This window comes from Pristis pectinata, chromosome 1 (assembly GCF_009764475.1).
Source record: "Pristis pectinata isolate sPriPec2 chromosome 1, sPriPec2.1.pri, whole genome shotgun sequence".
In the NCBI taxonomy this organism is placed as follows: Eukaryota; Metazoa; Chordata; class Chondrichthyes; order Rhinopristiformes; family Pristidae; genus Pristis; species Pristis pectinata.
Window position 1 is genome coordinate 67,251,407 of NC_067405.1, and position 20,340 is coordinate 67,271,746.

The window sequence follows — 20,340 nt, forward strand, 5'->3', positions numbered from 1 at the left end:
TTTACCAAGTAAATTGGTTGATAAAAAGTAGTTTAATTTTTTGGTACACATAACCAAAGTTAACAATTTTATAGGGGAAGTTTTCACCATCATTAACACATGAACCCTGTGGAGCTGTTTTCTAACCATGATCTGAAAACATGCATCCTTCACTGGCTGTAAACTTTAATGCCACCAAAAGAAAAGCACTTGCAGTGGCAAAGCTTAAGTCCCAGAACAATACCTCTTCTATTGTGCAATACAAAAATGGTTGAAAAAACACAAGTATTCACATGGACTGAGTACCTCATGAAGGCAAAAAAAATTTAACCACTTATCCAATAATTTGTAGTTAATGTGTATATTGTGGGTTGGACTGTGCTTTTAAAATTAACCAATTTCCAAGTACACTCAAGCAAAGAACCAACTTGATCTAAACCACAACTTTGGGATTGTACAATTATGAAATAAGATGCACAAGTCTCCATTCACAAAGAAACCAAATTCAAACACTTTAGTTGGAACTGAACAAGCACTCAATTTTGATTTTGATAAAATACAACTGTGCAGCCAAAGGGAGATTGCAATACACTGGTCCTAGTTTCAAACCTCTTCCTCCTGTAAATTCTTGGTAACTTTCATGGATTAAGTTGTACTTTGTGAAATAGCCCCAGTCAGCAACATGCCACACTTAAATTTGAATTTCAACCACCAGACCTACAAGGTGTTGTCACTTGGCTGTTGAGTGCTAGGTCCTCCAAAGCTCAACTGATGAAAGCTACAAACAACTTGTGCCTCCTGACCAAGAAAGCATTGCTTCACCATTAAGTGCTTTCTTGGTGTTCCTATATGAACAGCAACAAAAATCCAATTGGTCAAAAAGTAATTGCAACTGACTTTACAGCTGAATTTCAAGTCAGGATGATGCCAGCAATAACTTTTATTATATAGGAAATGAAATTAAAACAAACCAGTGTGATCACTGTAAAGCCCTTAATTTACATCTAGATATTACAGTAGAAAATACAGGAGGTAGAATGCCAAATCAATTTCTGAACTCTGAAATTCAATTCTACAACCCCTGTTGTTTATTAAAAATACAGAACATGATTTCAATTGCGTCTCAGTTTCAGTCCTCTTCACTTTCAGACTCTGATTCTGTGGGAAGAATAAATAATAATTTAGAAATGCTGCAGTTAAAATGATACCTTTGAAACAATGATTTGATTTTTCTTGAAAATCAAATAAATAGATAACTATGCCTCAACACCATGTTTTAAGAAATGGCTTTGCAACCCAAGCCAGAAAACTGAAAAACTTGCAGCTCTAACCCATATGGCTGAACGCATATTCAAAGTAAAGAGGTTTTGCTCAAACCTGTATTTCAAATGAATACTACAGTAAGATATTAGGCCAGAGCTTCTTTCCCCATCTCTCCCAGCCTCAAATTCAAGCATTTCAAATCTCACATAGATTCTCCACTCACTGCCACCCTACACCCACACAAGTATTAATTTGTGCTTGTACCAGAATTCAAGTTGGATTTTTTGGTCTAACAGACAAATCTCACACCTTAATCACAGAACAAGCACAATTGGATAATCAAGCACTAACTTTACCTACACTGAAAACAGGTCTTATCTGTTTTCAAGGGCACTGGTCAATCTAACCTCTGTACACTGTTCTGACAATTCACCAGACATTGGCTGTGACAATTTTTTTGGACTTTTCCCACTCATGCCAATTCTAATTCATCTGGCCTACATTGGATCTTTAAGCCACTATCCTAGTAAGCTAGTGTTATATGGTTTCCTTCAAAATGAAGGAAGTTAGATTTGATTAGGGAGCTTAAGGTAAAGGAACTTTTAGGAGTAAGTGATCATGATGTTAGAATTCAACCTGCAGTTTGAGAGGGAGAAGCTATAGTTGGATGCATCAGTATTACAGTTGAGTAAAAGGTAACTAGAGGCATGAGGGGAACTGGCCAAAGTTGATTGGAAGGGGACCCTAGCAGGGATGACTGTGGAGCAGCAATGGCAGAGGAGTTTCTGGGAGCAATTCAGAAGATGCAGGATCATTTCATCCCAAAGCAGTAGCATTCTAAAGGGAGGATGAGGCAACCGTGGCTGACAAGGGAAAAATCAAAGATAGTGCAAAAGCAAGCAGAAAGCCAGAGGATTGGGAAGCTTTTATAAACCAACAAGGGGAGAAAAGATGAAATAGGAACCTTAGATAACCAATAATACAAGAGGATACATAGTAAAAGAGGCAGGAGTGGACATTGGACCACTGGAAAATGATGCTGGAGTAGTAATGGGGAACAAAGAAATGGCAGACAAAAGTATTTTGTGCCAGTCTTCACTGTGGAAGACACCTGCAACATGACAGAAATTCAAGAGTCAGGGAGGCAGAAGTGAGTGTAATCACTATTACTAAGAAGGTGCTTGGGAAACTAAAAGGTCTGAAGGTGGATAAGTCACCTGGACTGGATGGACTACACCCCAGGGTTCTGGAAGGAGGTAGCTGGAGAGATTGTGGAGGCATTAGTAGATCTGTCAAGAATCACTAGATTCAGGAATGGTTCCACAGGACTGGGGGGGGGGGGGGGGGGGGGGGGGGGGTGAGAATCACAATTGTCACTCTACTTTTTAAAGAGGGAGGCAAGGGACAGGAAATTATAGGCCAGTTAGCCTGAGTTCAGTGGTTGGTAAGACTTTAAAGAGTCCATTATCAAGGAGGTGATTTTTGAGCAACTTGGAAGCACATGACAAAATAGGCTGAAGTCAGCATGGTTTCCTTAAAGGGAGATCTTGCCTGACAAATCTGTTGGAATTCTTTGTAGTAACAGGCAGGATAAATAAAGGAGAGTCAGAGGATGTTGTTTACTTGGATTTTCAGAAGGCCTATGACAAGGTGCCACACAAGCTAGGAGCCCATGGTACTACAAAGGCACGAGCATGGATAGAAGATTGGCTGACTGGCAGAAGGCAAAGAGTGGGAATAAAGGGGGCCTTTTCTGGTTGGCTGCATTGAATAGTGTTGTTCTGCAGGGGTCAGTGTTGGGTCTGCTACTCTTCACATTTACATGTTAATGATCTGGATGACAGAATTAATGGCTTTGTGGCCAAGTTTGCAGATGATACAAAGATAAGTGGAGGGGCAGGTAGTGTTGAGGAAGCAGGGAGTCTGCACGATTTAGACAGGCTGGGAGAATGGCAAAGCAGTGGCAGATGAAATACAGTGTAGGGGAGTGTATGGTCATGCACTTTGGTAGAAGGAATATAGGTGTAGACTATTTTCTGAATGGGGAGTGAATTCAGAAATCAGAGGTACAAAAGGAATTTGGGAGTCCCAGTGCAGAATTCCCTAAAGGTTAACTTTCAAGTTGAGTCAGTAGTAAGGAAGGCAAATGCAATGCTAGCATTCATTTCAAGAGGACTAGAATATAAAAGCAAGGATGCAATGCCAAAGCTTTGTAAGCCATTGGTCAGACCACATTTAGAGTATTGTGAGCAGTTATGGGCCCCATATCCAAGGAAGAATGTGCTGGCATTGGAGAAGGTCCAGACAAGGTTTACGAGAATGATCCCAAGGATGAAAGGGTTAATATGAGCATTTGAAACCTACCAAATATTGAAAGGCCTGGATAGAGTGGGTGTTGAGAGGATGTTTCCAGTAGTGGGAGAGTCTAGGACCAGAGCGCACAGCCTCAGAATAGAAGGGACATCTCTTTAGAACAGATGAGGAGGAACAGACATCTGCCACAGACATCTGTGGAGGCCAAGTCATTGAGTATATTTAAAGTGAAGGTTGATAGGTTCTTGATTATTAAGGGCATCAATGGTTACTGGGAGAAGGCAGGAGAATGGGCTTGAGAGGAAAAAATAAAATCAGCCATGATTGAATGGCAGAGCAGACCCGATGAAGTGAATGGTGTAATTCTGCTTGTGTCTTAACTGGATGATTTTTTTTTTTTAAATACTTTAATCGCTTGTGCTTCTCAATTTCACATTTATGCAGCCATTCCAGCTGATAGCATTGCTTTACATCAGCACCCACGCCAGACAAAGTGAAGTTTCTGGTCCAATTGAGGGTCCTGTCCTATATAGGAACCAGATTTCCTCAAATTCAGACCATCAAACCACAAGATGCCATATTAAAGTGCAACAAACTCTGGGTTGAGGGCAGGATAGTTGATATCAGTAATATTTTTTTAAAAATCCATCAAGGCATGCATTATAATTTAATGTATACAGTACAATGCAAATGAAGCCTTGTAATGCAAAGTAATAAACATCTTTTGGTGTCAAAGTCACAGCCAGTGAACCAAAAAGGAAATGTAGCCCCTTGACAGGGATTATGAAAAGTCATGTCCTATTAACAGATGAGCATGACCAGTTTTGTTGGTTGGGCAAGTATTGTAGACAGGAAAAATTGTTATCTTCCAAAGCAGCAGCAAAGACTTTTCAAATACATCAATGAGTTGATGAGGCTGCAAATTTTCCATCTTGCCTGCAATCTAGCACATCACTGAAATGTTACACTGGATTGTGCTCAAGTCCTGAAGAGAAGCTTAACAGCCATGTTACTAAAACTGAAGTGCAAAGACTAAACTAAATAGAATTGGAATTTTTATAAATCACTACCAGAAAGGATCTACCCATCCCTTCAAAAAACAAATGAACACAACAAGAATATATTTGCTTCAGCATTGGTCAAGCCTTTCAAATACATACCAAGAAGAGCAAGACATTTACAAAATATCAGTATTAATAAAATGAATAGTCTAAACCCTTGAGCTCACCATGATTCAATTGGGTAGATGTTCATTGTCTGGGAATGCCCTGCAATTACTTAAAAATGATAATGTACATGATACTTCAAAATTTATAGACAAGCATTTCTCTTGAACGAGAGTAAACCAACTTAATCACAGATGAGAGTTCCTAGATTTAGAGGGCCTTCGGTTCCAAACCAAATCTAAACTTACAGAAAAAAAAATAAAGTCAAAGGCATTGCAGATGTTGGGATGAAGGGTTCCAATAAAGGGTCATTGACCTGAGACATTTTTTGCCACAGATACTGTCAACTTGCTGGCTACTTTCATTTCTGCATTTATACCATGCAGGCAGCAAGTTGTAGTGGATCTGACAAACAGTTATATACAAGGTAGTGCTAAATACAGGCATTCCCAGTCTACTAATATTTTCAATGCTCGCATACTACCTTCTTCAGCATTCTTGAGCCATTCCACAAATTTCTTCATCTGCTCCAGGAAGATGCTTCTCCCTTTTGCCATATTAGGCTCTCTGTACCACTTCAAAATCGCTTCTTCACTCAGGACATCAGCTATGAATGCAGACAAAAAAAGTAAACAAAATAAGGTTTACAAATACAAATCTAAAACCTATGAAAATTTCTCCAAATCTCCTGGAATAGTGCGTGCAATTCTGGTCACCATACTATAAAGGATGTAGCTAAGCTGGAGAGGATGCAGAAAAGATTCAGAAGGATGTTGCCAGGACTGGAGGGCTCGAGTAAAATGCAGAGACCGGATAGGCTTGGACTGTTTTCCCTGTAGCAAGAGGCTACCTTAGAGGTTTATAAAGTCATGAGGGGCATAGATAGGAAAGTCTTTTTCCCAGGGTAGGGGAGAAAACAGTGAAAGGGCATAAGGTGAGAGGGAAAAAATTTAAATGGGGACACAAGGCAAATTTCTCTCCAAGGATGGTAGGTATATAGAATGAGCTGTCAGAGGAAGTGGTAAAGGGAGGTACAATTACAACATTTAGAAGACATTTGGACAGGTACACATTTAGAGAGATATGGTTTAAAAGCAGGCAATGGTACCAGCACAGCAAGACATGGGTCAGCATAGACTAGTTGGATCAAAGGTCCTGTTTCCATGCTGTACAATGACTAATCCCATTCAGATCTTCAAAAGTAGAACCAAACAAATTACTTTATTACTTCCTTTACAAATTATGCATGCCAATTCAATATTTTAAATCAAGCAGTCATGTTATTTCCAGCTATGTCATTTTCAGAAGCTACACTGTAGTAACTCAAAGCCAAGTCACTGCTCATCTCAGAGCCTTATCTGGAAAGTATGGAGGGAATCGCAGAGAACAAAGGGTGAAAATTGGCTATCAGACAGAATGGAAGTAAACAAACAGATCCTTCTTAGATTAACAGGCTATGTTTAGTGGGAGAACCTGAGGGATTGATGCTTTGGCCACAACCATTTAATCTAGATCAATGATTCAGCTGAAGAGACCAAATGCCACATTCAAATCTGCTAATACTACTAAACTAGGTGTCATAGAGTTAGAGCACTACTGTACAGATACAGGCCCTTCAGCCTGAGTTCATGCCAACCACATTGTCTACCTAGCTAGTCCCAATTTCCGAGCTAGTCCATATCCCTCCAGACTCCTCCCCTCCACGTACCTATCCAAGTGCTTCATAAATTATACTATTATACCCACCTCAACCACTTCCTCTGGCAGCTCAGGGGATATTGAGAGCATAGAGGAAGAGGCCCCAAACAGATAAAAACAAGCCAAGACAATGGACAAAAAACATGGCAGCTTGGATATAATATGGAAAAATGCAAGGTCAGCTACTTTGGTGCACAAAACTAAGTGGTGAGAAATTGGTTATTATTGATGTTCAAAAGGACCAAGATATGCTTGTGCAGTCATTGAAGGTCAAAATACAATTACAAGTGATTAGGAAGGCAAATAGAATGGTTTTTATTGATGATTTGATTACAAAAGTTTAGCATCGAGGAGAGCAATGTCTTCACTTAGCAGCTGGTGGATCTTTGAAATTCTTTACACTAGAGGGCTACATATGGAGGCTCAGTCAAGTTAACCAAATAGATTTTTGCATATTAAGGGAATCAATAGATATGAGGATAGTGCAAGAAAAAAAAACGTACTGCAGTAGAAGATCAGCAACGATCTTGATGAATGATACAGAATTAAAGGATCAGATACCCATTTCTTATGATATTCCAAAGCACATTAGGCTAGCCATATGATAGAATTTACCTTTATAAAAAAGCACCACAATTTTTTGAAAGGCCTTCATGAACTGAATGTTGTCATAACAATATTCCTGAATCTTCAGCAGCAAAGTCAGCTCTGATTGACCTTGGGTGGTGAAGGCAGCAAGGAGAGGGCTGTATTGCTGAAAATGGAAAGGAACAATGGGAAATGTAAATCACAAGAGACAGATTAGTATACTAAAAGATACACAAAGCACATTTCTATTAAGCAAAGTCAGATTGCTGTTCAAATTATTAGCAGAGCAACTTGTATTGTCAAAAGGCATCTATGAAATTTTTAAAAAGTATCTAGGACTTGCTTTGTTGAGAGACAGGAAACAGTAGGAATAAATGGGTCATGTTCAGTGCTTGGGCCTTAGCCATTCATAATCCATTTGGATGAGGAGATAGAATACATATTCTGAAGTTTGTTGACAATGCTAAATTGGGCAAGATTGTGAATTGTAGAGGATGAAAAGAGCTTTCAAGGCAACTTAGACAATGAGTGGGTAAAAACAGAAGATGCAGCATAATGTCAATAAATGTGAAGTTACTCACTTCAATAGGAAAAAGGCAGCATACTGTTTAATTGTTTAGACCAGGAAGAGTTTCTGGACAAGATATCTTGACTGTTCTTGTACAACAATCAAGCAAACATTGATGCAGCACAGTTAGGGTATGTTGGTCTTCATAGTAAAAGTCTTGCTACAATTACACAGGATATGGTGAGATCACACCTGCAATATTGTGCAGTTTTTGTCTTCTTTCCCAAGAAAGGATGCACTTGCCATTAGAGCACCAAAGACTCATCAGATTCATCTATGGGATGGGCAGGACTGCTATATGAAGAGATATAGTTAATACAAACCTAGAGAGGATGTTTCTCTTGGTTGGGGCATCTAGAAAGAGACAGGGTAACAAGGGCAGGTGGTCACAGTAAGAAATTTAGGATCTAGGCAAGGACAAAAATTCCTTAGAGGGTGATGAACATACAGAATTTGAGCCAAAGTACAGAAACAAGTCTTTAGCCCACAGATTTCTTGCCAGTAGATGAGTATTTGAAATGCCATGGCATGGAAGGCTATAGGCCAAGTACCGAATGTTTTGATTGAGTACCTGCCCCACCCCCTCAGACAATGTGTTCTAGACAGGGTACTAGGGGGCTATAGAGGCCAAGTCACTAAACAAATTCAAGAGGACATAGATAAGTTACTATGTGCAATAGCATCAAGGGGCACAAGTGCAGGAATATAGGCTGATTGTATATTTCAAGACAATATTGTTTTGAATGGAAAGGTGGCTTGAAGGACTGAATGGCCTGCTACATTTTGATGTGACTAATTTACAAATTGCTAGTTACAAGTTCTCGAAACACCATCAGGAACAAGGAGGAAAATAAGAATACCAAACCATATACAGAGAGATCTAGTATAATGTACATTTCTACAATATTACCAGTTACAACTCAATTGATGGATTAGGGAACATTTTTTTTGCATTGAGGGCCACATTGGCTATAGCATGAGACTTTTTATAACACAAGGTTTCTTGGAAAACAAACATCACATTATAGTAGAACTACCTGTAGTTAAGGCTTAACAAATGCAATCATGAGACAAATTTATGGCCATCATTTGAATTTCCTGGAATTGGCCAAGTTGGGCAAAACACTTGAGACAATGGTTTTAGTAATAGATCTCCCAAATGCCAGAAACAGATCAGGAGTTGTAAGAATTCTCTATCCAGGCACATCAATAGATTCCTTGATACTAAAGAGGATATTCCTCACCCCCAAAAACTGAAGATAAAAAGAACAACAAATTGACACCAAAGCAAAAGATCAGCCTTGATCTTACCAAATGCAAAAGCCAAATAGCTTATTTCAAGTTCTATTTCTTCATAATATGATGGATTAAACAGTATAGAATTGACTAATACAAATCTTTGGAGACTGGGTCACTGTTCTTCTGCAGTCTTCCTTCCCCCATAGTAAAATTTGCTATGATTTTTTTTTAAAATAAAGAAACAAATCTTAGTTACATTAAAACAGTCACACAAAATTCTCAAAGGAGATTTCAAAAGCCACTTTGAAAGCACACCCCCTACACACAAATACTCAGAGATACTGAACTGCACAATGAATTCCCCAAGAGGGGACTTTCCATATGATAAATTGCAAATTAGGATAAGCACTATTTGGATGTTTAAAAGCAGCTGGAATTTACCTTTAAGTGCTTAATGGCTTGTTCTGTTAGCAGTTCCTCTTTCTTGTTCCATTCCACAGCACCCATTACACAATTCCAGACAATACTGATCATTGTCTGTTCAGAGATGCTGTTTTTCTTCATCTCTTCTTTGGCATATGTGATAATCTTAATAAAATTGATGAATGCTATTAGTTTTCTTCATATCAAAACAGTTTTACATCAGATTTTCCCCCTCACAATATGAACAGTCAATCTCATTTTACTTCATTTTTGGTACATGGAATGACTGGCCAAGCAAGCACTAGTCACTCCATTTTTCCCTAATTGAGTGCTTGCAGACCATTTGAGGCAATTGAAGAAATCAACCTTATTGCTGCAGGTCACACTGAGAACAGATTTTCTATAAATTGCCCTTAATGTGTTAGGCAAGTGATGAGTGGAAAGAATAAAATGGCATTAATAAAAAAGGTTACTCAAAGGTTGACACAAACTCAGGTGGACCAAAAGGGCCCATTTCACTATCACATCCAGGACTGAAGTGTTTGATTACAATTGATCTAGACATTTTATACACAAGTTGATGATTTTTGAAAAGTGTTGCACATTTTCTGGCTTCAGAAATACAGCTGGATTAAATTAAAGCTTTTTTTTTGCACACACCCTATGGAAATATTAAAGCCATCAGGTACAGTTTTTTTTAAATTTCCCCCAAAATAAAGCAACTAACTTCTTCACAGGCAAGTCCATCTATGAAGATGCCAAAAAAACTTATTACCATGTCTTCAAATTAGCAAATTTAAGTCACTTATACAGAACTGGAAATGAACAGTAACATTAAAGTATTATATTTCCAGATAATATCTTAACCATAACCCTCATCAGGTTTAACAATATTACCTCTTTGAGGGGATCACCACGGGCCATTTGATCTTGGAGCTCCTTTTGTAGCTCCTTCCGTGCACCAAGAGATTGCTGGTTACGGACAAAATCCGCAAGTTCCTTTAAACCGGCATCAGTGAAATACTTGACAAAGTGATCGTAACTTTGTTTGTTAGCTGGAAATAATTCCTGCAAGAAAAAAAAAATCACAAGACTTACTACACAAATTAACTACTACCTTGCATAGCATTCTTTGGGCTAGAAAACAAAATAAGCTACAGGTGATGCAATCTTTCTTATACTCAAACTCTGTACCTCTGAGATACAACTATACTACACAGTCAATCCTTGGGAAAGGAGATTTAAAAAGATCCAAGAAAAATTGCCTGTAAAGGAAGATACATGATATAGCAATAGGCTATGACTATGGTGGATAAGGCAATCCACAACAAAAAGCAGATTCATAGTTACACAGCACAGAAATAGGTCCTTCAGCCCAACTTATCCATGATGCCCATCTACACTAGCCATAGTTACCTACATTTGGCCCATGTCCCTCCAATCCATGTACCTGTCCTAGTGTTTTAGGAGTTGTAATTGTACCTGTCTCCACCACTTCTGGCAGCTTCTTTCACATACCCACCACACTGTGTGGAAAAACCTGCCCCTCAGGTCCCCTTTGAATCTTTCCCCTCTCACCTTAAACTTATACCCTCTAGTTTTGGACTCTCTCCCCTGGGAAAAAGACCATGTAGCCACCTCAATTTTATAAACCTCTAAAAGGTCACCCTTTAGCCTTCTGCACTCTAGGGTCCCAGCTTATCCAATCCCCTTATAACTCAAGCCCTCCAGTCCAGGCAACATTCCTGTGAATCTTTTCTGCACCCTCTAGTTTAATCACATTCTTCCCGTAGTGTGGCAACCAGATAGGCACACAATATTTCAAGTGCAGCCTAACCAATGACTTGTACAACTGTAAAATGACATCCCAACTCCTATACTCAATGCCTCAGCTGTTGAAGGCAAGCATACCATATGCCGTCTCCACTACCTTGTCTAATTGTGTCACCACTTTCAAGGAACTATGTACATGCCCCAAGCTCCCACTGTTCAATAACAGTGCCATTATCTACATCCTAGCCCAATCTAACTTCCCAAACTGCATCACTTCACACTTGTTCAAGTTACATTCCATCAGCCATATCCTTGCCCACTTGATCGAGATCCAGTTGCAACCTTAAAACACCTTCACTGTCCACTATACCACCAGTTTTGGTATCTCCAAACTTACTCATTATGCCATCTATATTCTCTTCCAAATCATTAACAGGGTACCCACTATCAAACCATGCACCACAGTGCAGTGTCTCCGATCTGAAAAGCAAAATCCCCCCACTACCACCAAGCCAATTTTGTATCCAATTTGCTGTCACCCTGGATCCCATGTGTTCTAACTTTTTGGATCAGCCTACCATACAGGACCTTTTCAAAGGCCTTGCCAAAGTCTTGCCATGTAGACAATGTCTACCACCCTACATGATCCTCTTGGTCAAAACAAAACAACAACCAATTTATACTAAAATCTCAACTGTCTTCTGACCAGTTAAATGTAATACAGTTTCACTCCTCGAGTAAAATGTTACTCAAGGGATTTCTCAAGTTGCAAGTATCAAGATGGAGTGAAAGGAGTTACAAGGGAAGGCACCTCCCTGCAAATAGATCTGCATTCACTGAAAGCAGCTATCAAGTATGAAGCAATAGACACTAACCAAAGCAATGTTGATCATCCACTGAAAATGCAGATTTAGTATAACATGGACAATAATTAACCTAAATTTGGGAGAGCACTCAAATATCAACCACCAGAAACTATAACAATGTACACTTTTACTGGTACTTCACTTTCATATTGCACTCTTACAATCAATCCCAGCTTGGGTATTTTGAACAAGCTAAGCCAATAAAATGTCATGGGATTTCAAAAAGGCCTGAACTTAAATGAAACAAAGCTGGAAATCCTGCCTGATGTGCTGAGTACTTCCAGCACTTGTAGTAATTTGCACTTGAAATTGTGGATAACTTTCACAAAAGAGTTTGGAGTTTAAAAAAAAAGTGGAATACAAGTTATTTAAAAATTTTTCCTTAAATACTCACCAGTAATCTATTATCCATGTTGACCTTTCGAAGGCTCCCAGCAACAGCATTGATATCCTTCTCGGATATCCAGGATTTGAATAATTTTACAGCAAATGCTGCTGAAACACCTGGAACACAAGATATGCAAGTAGAAAGAAGTCAACCAGGTTGATTCATCCGATATGGGCACGATGCAGGCACATACACCAGTTACTTGCACTGTTCAAGATGATCAAAAGTATATATTGCCAACTGAAGATGTCTCAACTTGGATATTACTTGCAATACAGGACCTCCCCAGGTTACAAACACCTGACTTATGTACAGCCTGTACACAATTGAGCATTTGGGAGACTGGGAGGATGAATTTACTGGCTGCTGCAGGGCTGCAGGCATCTTTTGCCAGGTGGGAACTGTGTTCATGGCAATATCTGAATTAAACACCCCTTATTGACTATACATTGCCCTTGGTTGGCCTATGTTTTTATCTAAATATATTGCTGGGTGGTCACATTTCCAACTTGAGCTGTTTGAGTTATGAACAGTTCTCGGGAGCAGAAGCCCGTCATGAGCTGGGGAAGACCTGTAATTCCAACATTCCAGCAGCTACCACAAGAGTCATTATCACTCATGCCTGTATTACAATTTATTGACCCACAATGATTTGAAATGCAAGTAAAAACAGGACTACTCTGCAACTCCAGTTAAAAATATTGCAATAGTAACCGAAGGACCATTTATCCAAAAAGATACACTTTTCAGAGCTCCATGAAAGTGAACTGCTGCAGCAAAGAGGAAAAAATGAACGAGGACACTTTACCTCAACTTGATGCAACAAGGCCCACAATTCCATTGTCAACCAGCTTCAGTATTTGAGATCTGCACTTCTCAAAATCTGGAGGCTCAAGTGGCTGCAATGAAGATACCAGGGCCTGAAACTCTGGGATTCCCTCAAACTTCAGCCCAAGACGCTCCTGAAAACTGTGGCTCTGCACTATTATTCAGTAATAATTCTGAGATACCCTGAAGTGTACATATAAATGATTGGTGTTGGCTTGGACAGGAAAATTCATAACCAAGAACAACACTCATTAGAATTTACCTTCCTTAACCAAGTTCTCATTAAAGAGACTGCTCAAAATAGAGGATGATAACGTTCCATTGCCTAATAAAATCCCAGTCAGCATTGCTAGCTTGGTTCGTTCAGATTCAGTGAAACCCTTTAGGAATAGCAGCAGCTGAAACAAACCACAGGTGTTAATTAGTCTTGTCTGCATTCATAGTAGGAAATGTCCAATACGGGAAACAGAAGTAGAATTAAAAAGTTTACATTTGATATTTGATTTGCACACAAAAAGTTCCAGCAGGTTCAGTTCTTAAGGGTTACTTATTCTGCCTGCAGGGTACAATCATGTGCTGAAGTATAATGAGCAGGTCAGAAATAGTTTATACTTTTTAACTGATTCCCAATTCCAGTGCAAAAAAAAGACAGCTTTACTCAGATATGAACCATTAGTAGTGAAGTAGGTATGTTACAAATCCAAAGTTTCTGGTTTAATGTCAAAGCAAACAATTCAACTCAATCTCAAGATGTCTTAATGATAATACCATCTTTAAAATGTTTGATCTAGATTGGTTTGCAAGAGGTGCAGTACAGGGGAAAAATCTATGGTTATTGAGGGGGGTGTGGGGGAAGGGAGGAGAGAAAGATAACAAATCAGGCAAGAAAGTGAAGCTAGTGAAATCAGCCATGTTCTTGAACAGTAGAGCAGGCTATAGGGGCATTTCTTGCTGTGAAACTTAACTATATATTACCAAGAGCAAAAAAGCCTTCAAGCAGCCAAAAAAGTCACTTGAATCAACTCAAACCTTCTTTATCTCATCTTCAAATCCTCTCTCCAGGTACTTGTAACGCCTTATCAGCTTATTGAACACCTGTCAAGCAAAAAAAAAAGGTGCTAGAAAATGCTGGAAACAACCTGTTGGGCAAAATTTTTTTAAGAAAGTCACTCAAGATGTGACTGATTACTAAGCAATGACCAACATGCAACAATATTTGCAAGAGGAACCCTCAGCAGTATATTTTCTCAACCAAGCATTCTTCACTTAATTCAAAAACCAATATCTTAATAATGCAAGCATGAATGGAATCTATTAGCAGTTCATCTCAAAGTTTAACCTCTTAGGAATGCTACTATAGAAAACTATTTAAAATCTGTAATTTGAAAAGTTTCAGAACCTGTATATTCAGTGCATCCCTCAGCATTCACTGTTTATACAGCACATTCCAATTAACATTTGCAGGGGTTCTCACGACAGAACCAAGCAACCTAATCACATGACTTATATCACCCCCAAGTCCTCAACTTAGAAACCAGAATCCACTGATAAATATTAGCAGTGAAACAAACACTAACGTTTGACCAAATATTTTTTAAATTGCATTCTAATCCTGTATTCTACAAAGTTATAACTATGTTATAGTAGCAAACTTTAACCATCTTTGAATAGTGCACACAAGTTTTGACAACTGCTAAAAAGGACAACTTTTATCCAGACAGTCAAGACTGAAGAGATTTACCCATGGAAAAATACATGTTGAATATTAGCATAATGCAATTTATCATTTCAGAAGTCACATCATCTTGTGTTACAAGGGAACCAAATAACCATCAAGAGCATATGCTCCACTTCAACTCCATCCTAGAATTCCCAAGCTCAATGGCATCATTACATACAAGCAAAACCAAAAATCAACCAAATCAATCCTAAATTCTTTTAGAATACACCTGCAAATTGTTTCTGGCATGGAACTGTTGTCCCTGATCCCAACTTGCATGTGTTAACATCAATAAAGTTCAACCAATTAAAAAGCAACAAAAAAAACACCAGAGGAACTCAGCATGTCAGACAGCATCTATGGAGGGAAGTGGGCAGTTATGTTTTGGGTCAAAACCCATCATTTGGTCTAAGTTTAATTGAAACTAATTAAAAACAATTTTTATCTATGCAAAATAGTTTTTAATATTTACATAGTTATAAATAGCACACTTTTATTCAGCTATTCAACACCAACATAAGCAAATGCATAAAATACCACAAGAAACTGGACAGAAGAAAAAAAAGGCAGGAAGGCAAGGAACGATAGATTACGTGGATTCATATTCAACACAGCATATTTAAGGCAGAGATCTCTTGCATCCACATTCATCCTCAAAGCATGATGCAGCAAGTGCTTAAAATTTAAACTAAAAACCAAAAATGCCCATCTTAGAAGTTCATTGCTATCAAGTCAGTTTATCTGCAGATGTTCTCTGACAGGAGTATTTCCAGTATTTTTATTTTCCTTTCATCCTGTGTTTTTTTTGTTATAGACCCATTACTGCAAGTTATCATTCCCTTCACAAATGTTCAGCTCCACTCAAACCAGACCAGAATCATTGCCATGAATTTTCATTAACAGTTTACAACTACATCCTAGTAAATTAAAGATGACAATCTGCAGTGGGCAAATAGGGCAAGAAGTGTCATACCAAAAAATTTTGAATATTGATTTTACTGCTTGTTGAGACTTTCGGCAAAAGCTTAATTAAAAGCAAGCTTTATTTTCCTCAACACAAAATCTTACCTGAGCATATGCACGTATTGTCTCCAGGTTTTCTTGAGCAGCAAACACACAGACATCTGTACGGGTCACGTTATCAGCAAGGGTACCACCTGGAGCTACAACACAAGAAATAAGATTCCAAGGCTGAAAAGCAGCAAGATCCCATTTTACCTGGAAAATACAACTGGTTTCTCCAAATGTCAGTCTACTGTCCAGGTGACAGATAGAAAGGCTCAGTGAGGGAGCAAAACAATTTCAGCTACAGATCCTACAACCTAAAGAACTTGAAAGGGACAGGGATGAAGTCCAGGTAACCAACAGAAAGCAAACCACTTGTCTCAATCTAGTCTTTAAACCACAGCACATTTTATTAATTCAAGTTTACATTTTTTGTTAGTCCAGGGGTCAAAAGAGAGCAAACCAGTCTTGCCATCTCCCTACAACAAACCCTCAGTCCAATCCAGTTTTCCCAGGATCCCTGCTCTTTTTTTCTTGCAAACAAAAACAGAACAAAAAGCCAGAGCAACCAAATCAGTTATAGGCAACAGGGCTGATTGTCAACAGCAAGATGGTAAAAGTAGAATTGGAGGTTGCAAAGTTCCAGAAATTACAAAATGATTGGACATTGCAAAAAGCACACAAATTTGAACAATTTAAAATTAATTATGGCACACTTCTTTCCCATCCCCACCACTTGAACCACTGAAAATTAAGACTGTCCTAGGGAGACATTCATAAATTGCTTATTCCATCTACTGCATAAGTAATTTCAAAGTTACTTCATCTGAATAATAATCATACATAGGTCACTTACTGGTTGCAATATCTGCAAGGTTCACATCTTCATTCATTATTCCAAATTCAAGCAGAAAATCCAGGAAATAATCAAGAATGACATATCTGTACTGGCACTATTACAATTAGTGTATGTTGGAGCACATTTCAAAGTAAAATTTTTTCCCACCCATACAAAGTATCACTAAATTTAGAAAGTCATTCTTCAGTGCTTTAACAAATATCAGGAAGGTAGATTAAAAAGTCTGCAATAATTAGGTGCAACCTTACCCAGCATCCCACCGGCAACCAGGATATCAAATAGCGTCTCGGCATAGCGGCGATAGTCGAGCTTTGCTCCAGAAGCATCAAGAAACTTTGCTACAGCTTCCAAATCACTGCCATTTTCATTCAAACCTTGGATAATAGAATCTTGGAACTGAGTAGGCTCAAACTTCTCTTTTTCATCTGCATATCAAGAGGCTCATTGTCAGCATGGTAAGCATTAAGCATAGAAATGCCTTTTACTCAAAAAGTAAATGCTACTAAATCTTCAGATGTACAATATCAGGATATCATTGTTTAACTGATCAACACTGAGAAAAACAAGATGTTGCTGTGATCTCAATTAGTATAGCAAGCATTACACTGAAATATTGCTGACTTGTGACAGTACAAGAAGTCAATGCCAGACAGGGCAAATGCCATTTTGAGCTCCTGATATCAGCGTTATTAATCAAAGGAGGAGATTGTTTGGGGTTAGACCTGACTTGCAGAAATCTGACTTTACATAATTTCTCCTATAAATTAAAGAATTTTTCAAGATAGGAAAGTTACAGAAATACAAACCAATATTCATTAACTGGATACAGTACATGTTCCATTACTTATGGGTAGTGTTAAGATGAACATAGATATTCAATGAAATCATAAGACGTGCATGCATAACAATACAACATGGACAGCTATGGATACTATTCAACAATTTGGGCAATTTTATTCTGAGAACTTTCAGTTCCCAATCCTACTTAATTTTATTTTTGTGAAACCTGGTTTTGTGGGTGAATCACTGGGTGGGCTTAGAAATCTACTGCATTACTATCAATAACATGTCCATTTTTAATGCATTAAAGGACAGATTGATGGTAGCCATATACACACACACACACACACAGACATTTTACATCTAAAATACAGCACTGTAGGATTCAGACAAACCAAAACCCTACTGTCCACATCCTAACTCACACTAAGGTCTCTTACAAATCACTTCTGTACTCTGACCTGCACCAACTTACTTGGGGGGGGGAGAGAAGAGGTGGTGGGGTAGGTGGGAGAAGAGAAAGGAAAAGGAAAAATAGAATTATGGAGAGCTCTCAGCAATAGAACCCTTACATAATCTAGAGACTGCCTGTACCTGGTTTGCAAAACTACAGGTAAGAAGTTATTATCTCCAAACACAAACTAAGAAATCACAACATGCAAGATATTCCCCAAATATTTTAAATATTAAAATGTTTAAAAGCCCTTACTGGAGAAAACATGATTAAATATCCACATTTTGTTTTTACAAGAAAGGAGAATTGTAGGTTAATTAGAATGCAGTTAAACTACTGGAAATAGGCTCTTCAGCCCATCAAGTCCATGCATCCATCATTTATACTAGGTCCATTTTATTCTCCCTATATTTGCAGCAACCATCTTTTTCTCTTCTCTCTCCTCTTTCTCTCCTCCTCCTCCCCCCCCCCCCCCACCCCCCCCCCCCCCCCAGTACTACCACTCACCTACACACTGGAGACAATTTACAATGGCCAATTAATCTATCAACCAAAAGTTCTTGGATGATGGGAGGAAACTGAAGTGCTCAAAAAACCAGTACAAAGCATGCAAAAACTCCACACAAGCAGCAGAGACCAGGACTTAACCCAGGTCACTGGAGCTGAGGGACCAGTGTGCCATTCTAAACAAAAATGTACATTTAACTTCAAAAACATACCTCTTTTCCTAGTTTTAAAACGCTGGCCAGTTAGCGTTGGCTTCTGCTGCTTTGGATTATTCATAAAAGACACCCTGTCAAGAGAACAAAAAGGTTTATATAATCCTTGTGTCTGAGCCAGTTCAGAAACTCAAATTTGTGCGCATTTTTGGTTTTAAAACAAGCCATTTTCCCACATCCTAGAATAGACCAAACCATAAACATTCATCTAAAGAAATGAATCACATTTAAGTCATAAAAGGCACCCACTACAAAATTTTAAAAGACCAAAATTTGAAGTAATCTTCAAAGTGCAAGAATGTTGTTTTGTTCCAAGTTTTGAAACCTTAAGATTCACAGGACTCAAAGTACTTCCAACCTCTCACTGCTACAACCAATGCCATGAAACTATCGAAATTCTATTGCACTGGTTGACCTCAAACCCATCACCTTACAAACGTAGTTCATCCAAAACTCCGCAGCTCATGCCTTATTTCATATCAAATCCCACACACACATTACCCAATGTTCTTACACACCTACACTGGCTCCCAATGCAGTAACTCCTAGAATTTAAAAAAAACTTGTATAACATCATTGCTCTTCCCCATCTGTCAATCTCTTCAACAACAATCCTCTGAAATTCCATACTCCTACATATCCAATTTTCATCCCTCAACTATTAGCAGCAATATCTTCAGCAACCTATGTTCCAAGAAGTCTGGAATTTCCCCCCCCTTTTAAAAACTTACCCACGATCAAGGTTTGGCAGAATTGTCAAAAATATTTCCATAGTTCTTTCAAGTGTAGTCTCTTTTCAGGAAGTGTTTGGGGATGTGGTACATAAACAAACTTAAAGATCTGTCCCCTAGTTTAGAAATAGTTGTAACTGGATTTTACGCACTAACAGGCAGAGTGTTGGCAATGCCCAATGTATCATTTTAAACACTCCTTGTAATGCTGCAGCATTGCAGTACTGCAAACTAAATTTTCATGAAAAACATGCTCTGAATATCAAGGCAATTGAGATTCATCCAGCTAGTTTTTGGCAATTTTACATTCACCACTGGAATTTAGTGGAAAGTGAACAGAATTACTAATTCCAAAACATAGGACCAAAAATTGCAGTATTGGCAGGTTTGAAGACAAATACAAAGTGGATTTATGCTCATCATTAACAGCTCTGTTGGCACTGTAAATTGCTGCAAAAATAATTTAACAGCACAGCAATTTGCAACCAAGACCTTAGAAATATGTCCAATGAAGTTTCCTTAATTATCAAGAGCAAATAGGCAAAAGGATAAGTAGTTTAAAAAGAATGAAAAAGGAAGCCAGTGGAGAAAAATGAGAATATTGTACAATTGTCATTCAAGAATCCCTGAATTAGCCCTGGGAAGTAAATGGACAGGACAGCTCTACAAAAATCTACAAGTAGCCCTGGCCCCAGAATTCTAGAACCATTGGCCTTGTCAATCACAAACAGCAATACATTTAGTGGAAACAGTGCAACACTGCTTTCATAGTTATTCAATTTCAAGTCCATCTAGTTTGCTTCCACCATCATGCTAACCAAATGCCAATACAGTCACATAAATTAGCAGTAGGCCACTCAGCCCTTGAAATTACCATATAAAAAAATTCAAACTACAACTTCAATGCTGCTTTCCTGTATAATACACAAGCCATTCTGCTCATCTATCAAGATGAGTCTATATATAAAAAAATAAAGACC

General features: G+C 38.4%; 1 protein-coding gene across 1 annotated transcript in view; it reads right to left on the minus strand.

The window, feature by feature from the left end:
- The window catches only part of LOC127569014 (eIF5-mimic protein 2), a 27,487-nt gene continuing 7,147 nt past the window's right edge, over positions 1-20,340 (minus strand). Inside the window, exons 2-12 of the mRNA XM_052013270.1 lie at positions 18,630-18,703; positions 16,925-17,101; positions 15,881-15,975; positions 14,122-14,187; positions 13,355-13,490; positions 12,271-12,380; positions 10,135-10,305; positions 9,256-9,402; positions 7,035-7,173; positions 5,206-5,328; positions 1-1,137 (exon numbers count right to left, since the gene is read on the minus strand). Of these exons, the coding sequence (XP_051869230.1) occupies positions 1,109-1,137; positions 5,206-5,328; positions 7,035-7,173; positions 9,256-9,402; positions 10,135-10,305; positions 12,271-12,380; positions 13,355-13,490; positions 14,122-14,187; positions 15,881-15,975; positions 16,925-17,101; positions 18,630-18,693 (1,257 nt within the window). The 5' untranslated portion in view covers positions 18,694-18,703 and the 3' untranslated portion in view covers positions 1-1,108. The remainder of the gene's footprint in view (positions 1,138-5,205; positions 5,329-7,034; positions 7,174-9,255; positions 9,403-10,134; positions 10,306-12,270; positions 12,381-13,354; positions 13,491-14,121; positions 14,188-15,880; positions 15,976-16,924; positions 17,102-18,629; positions 18,704-20,340) is intronic.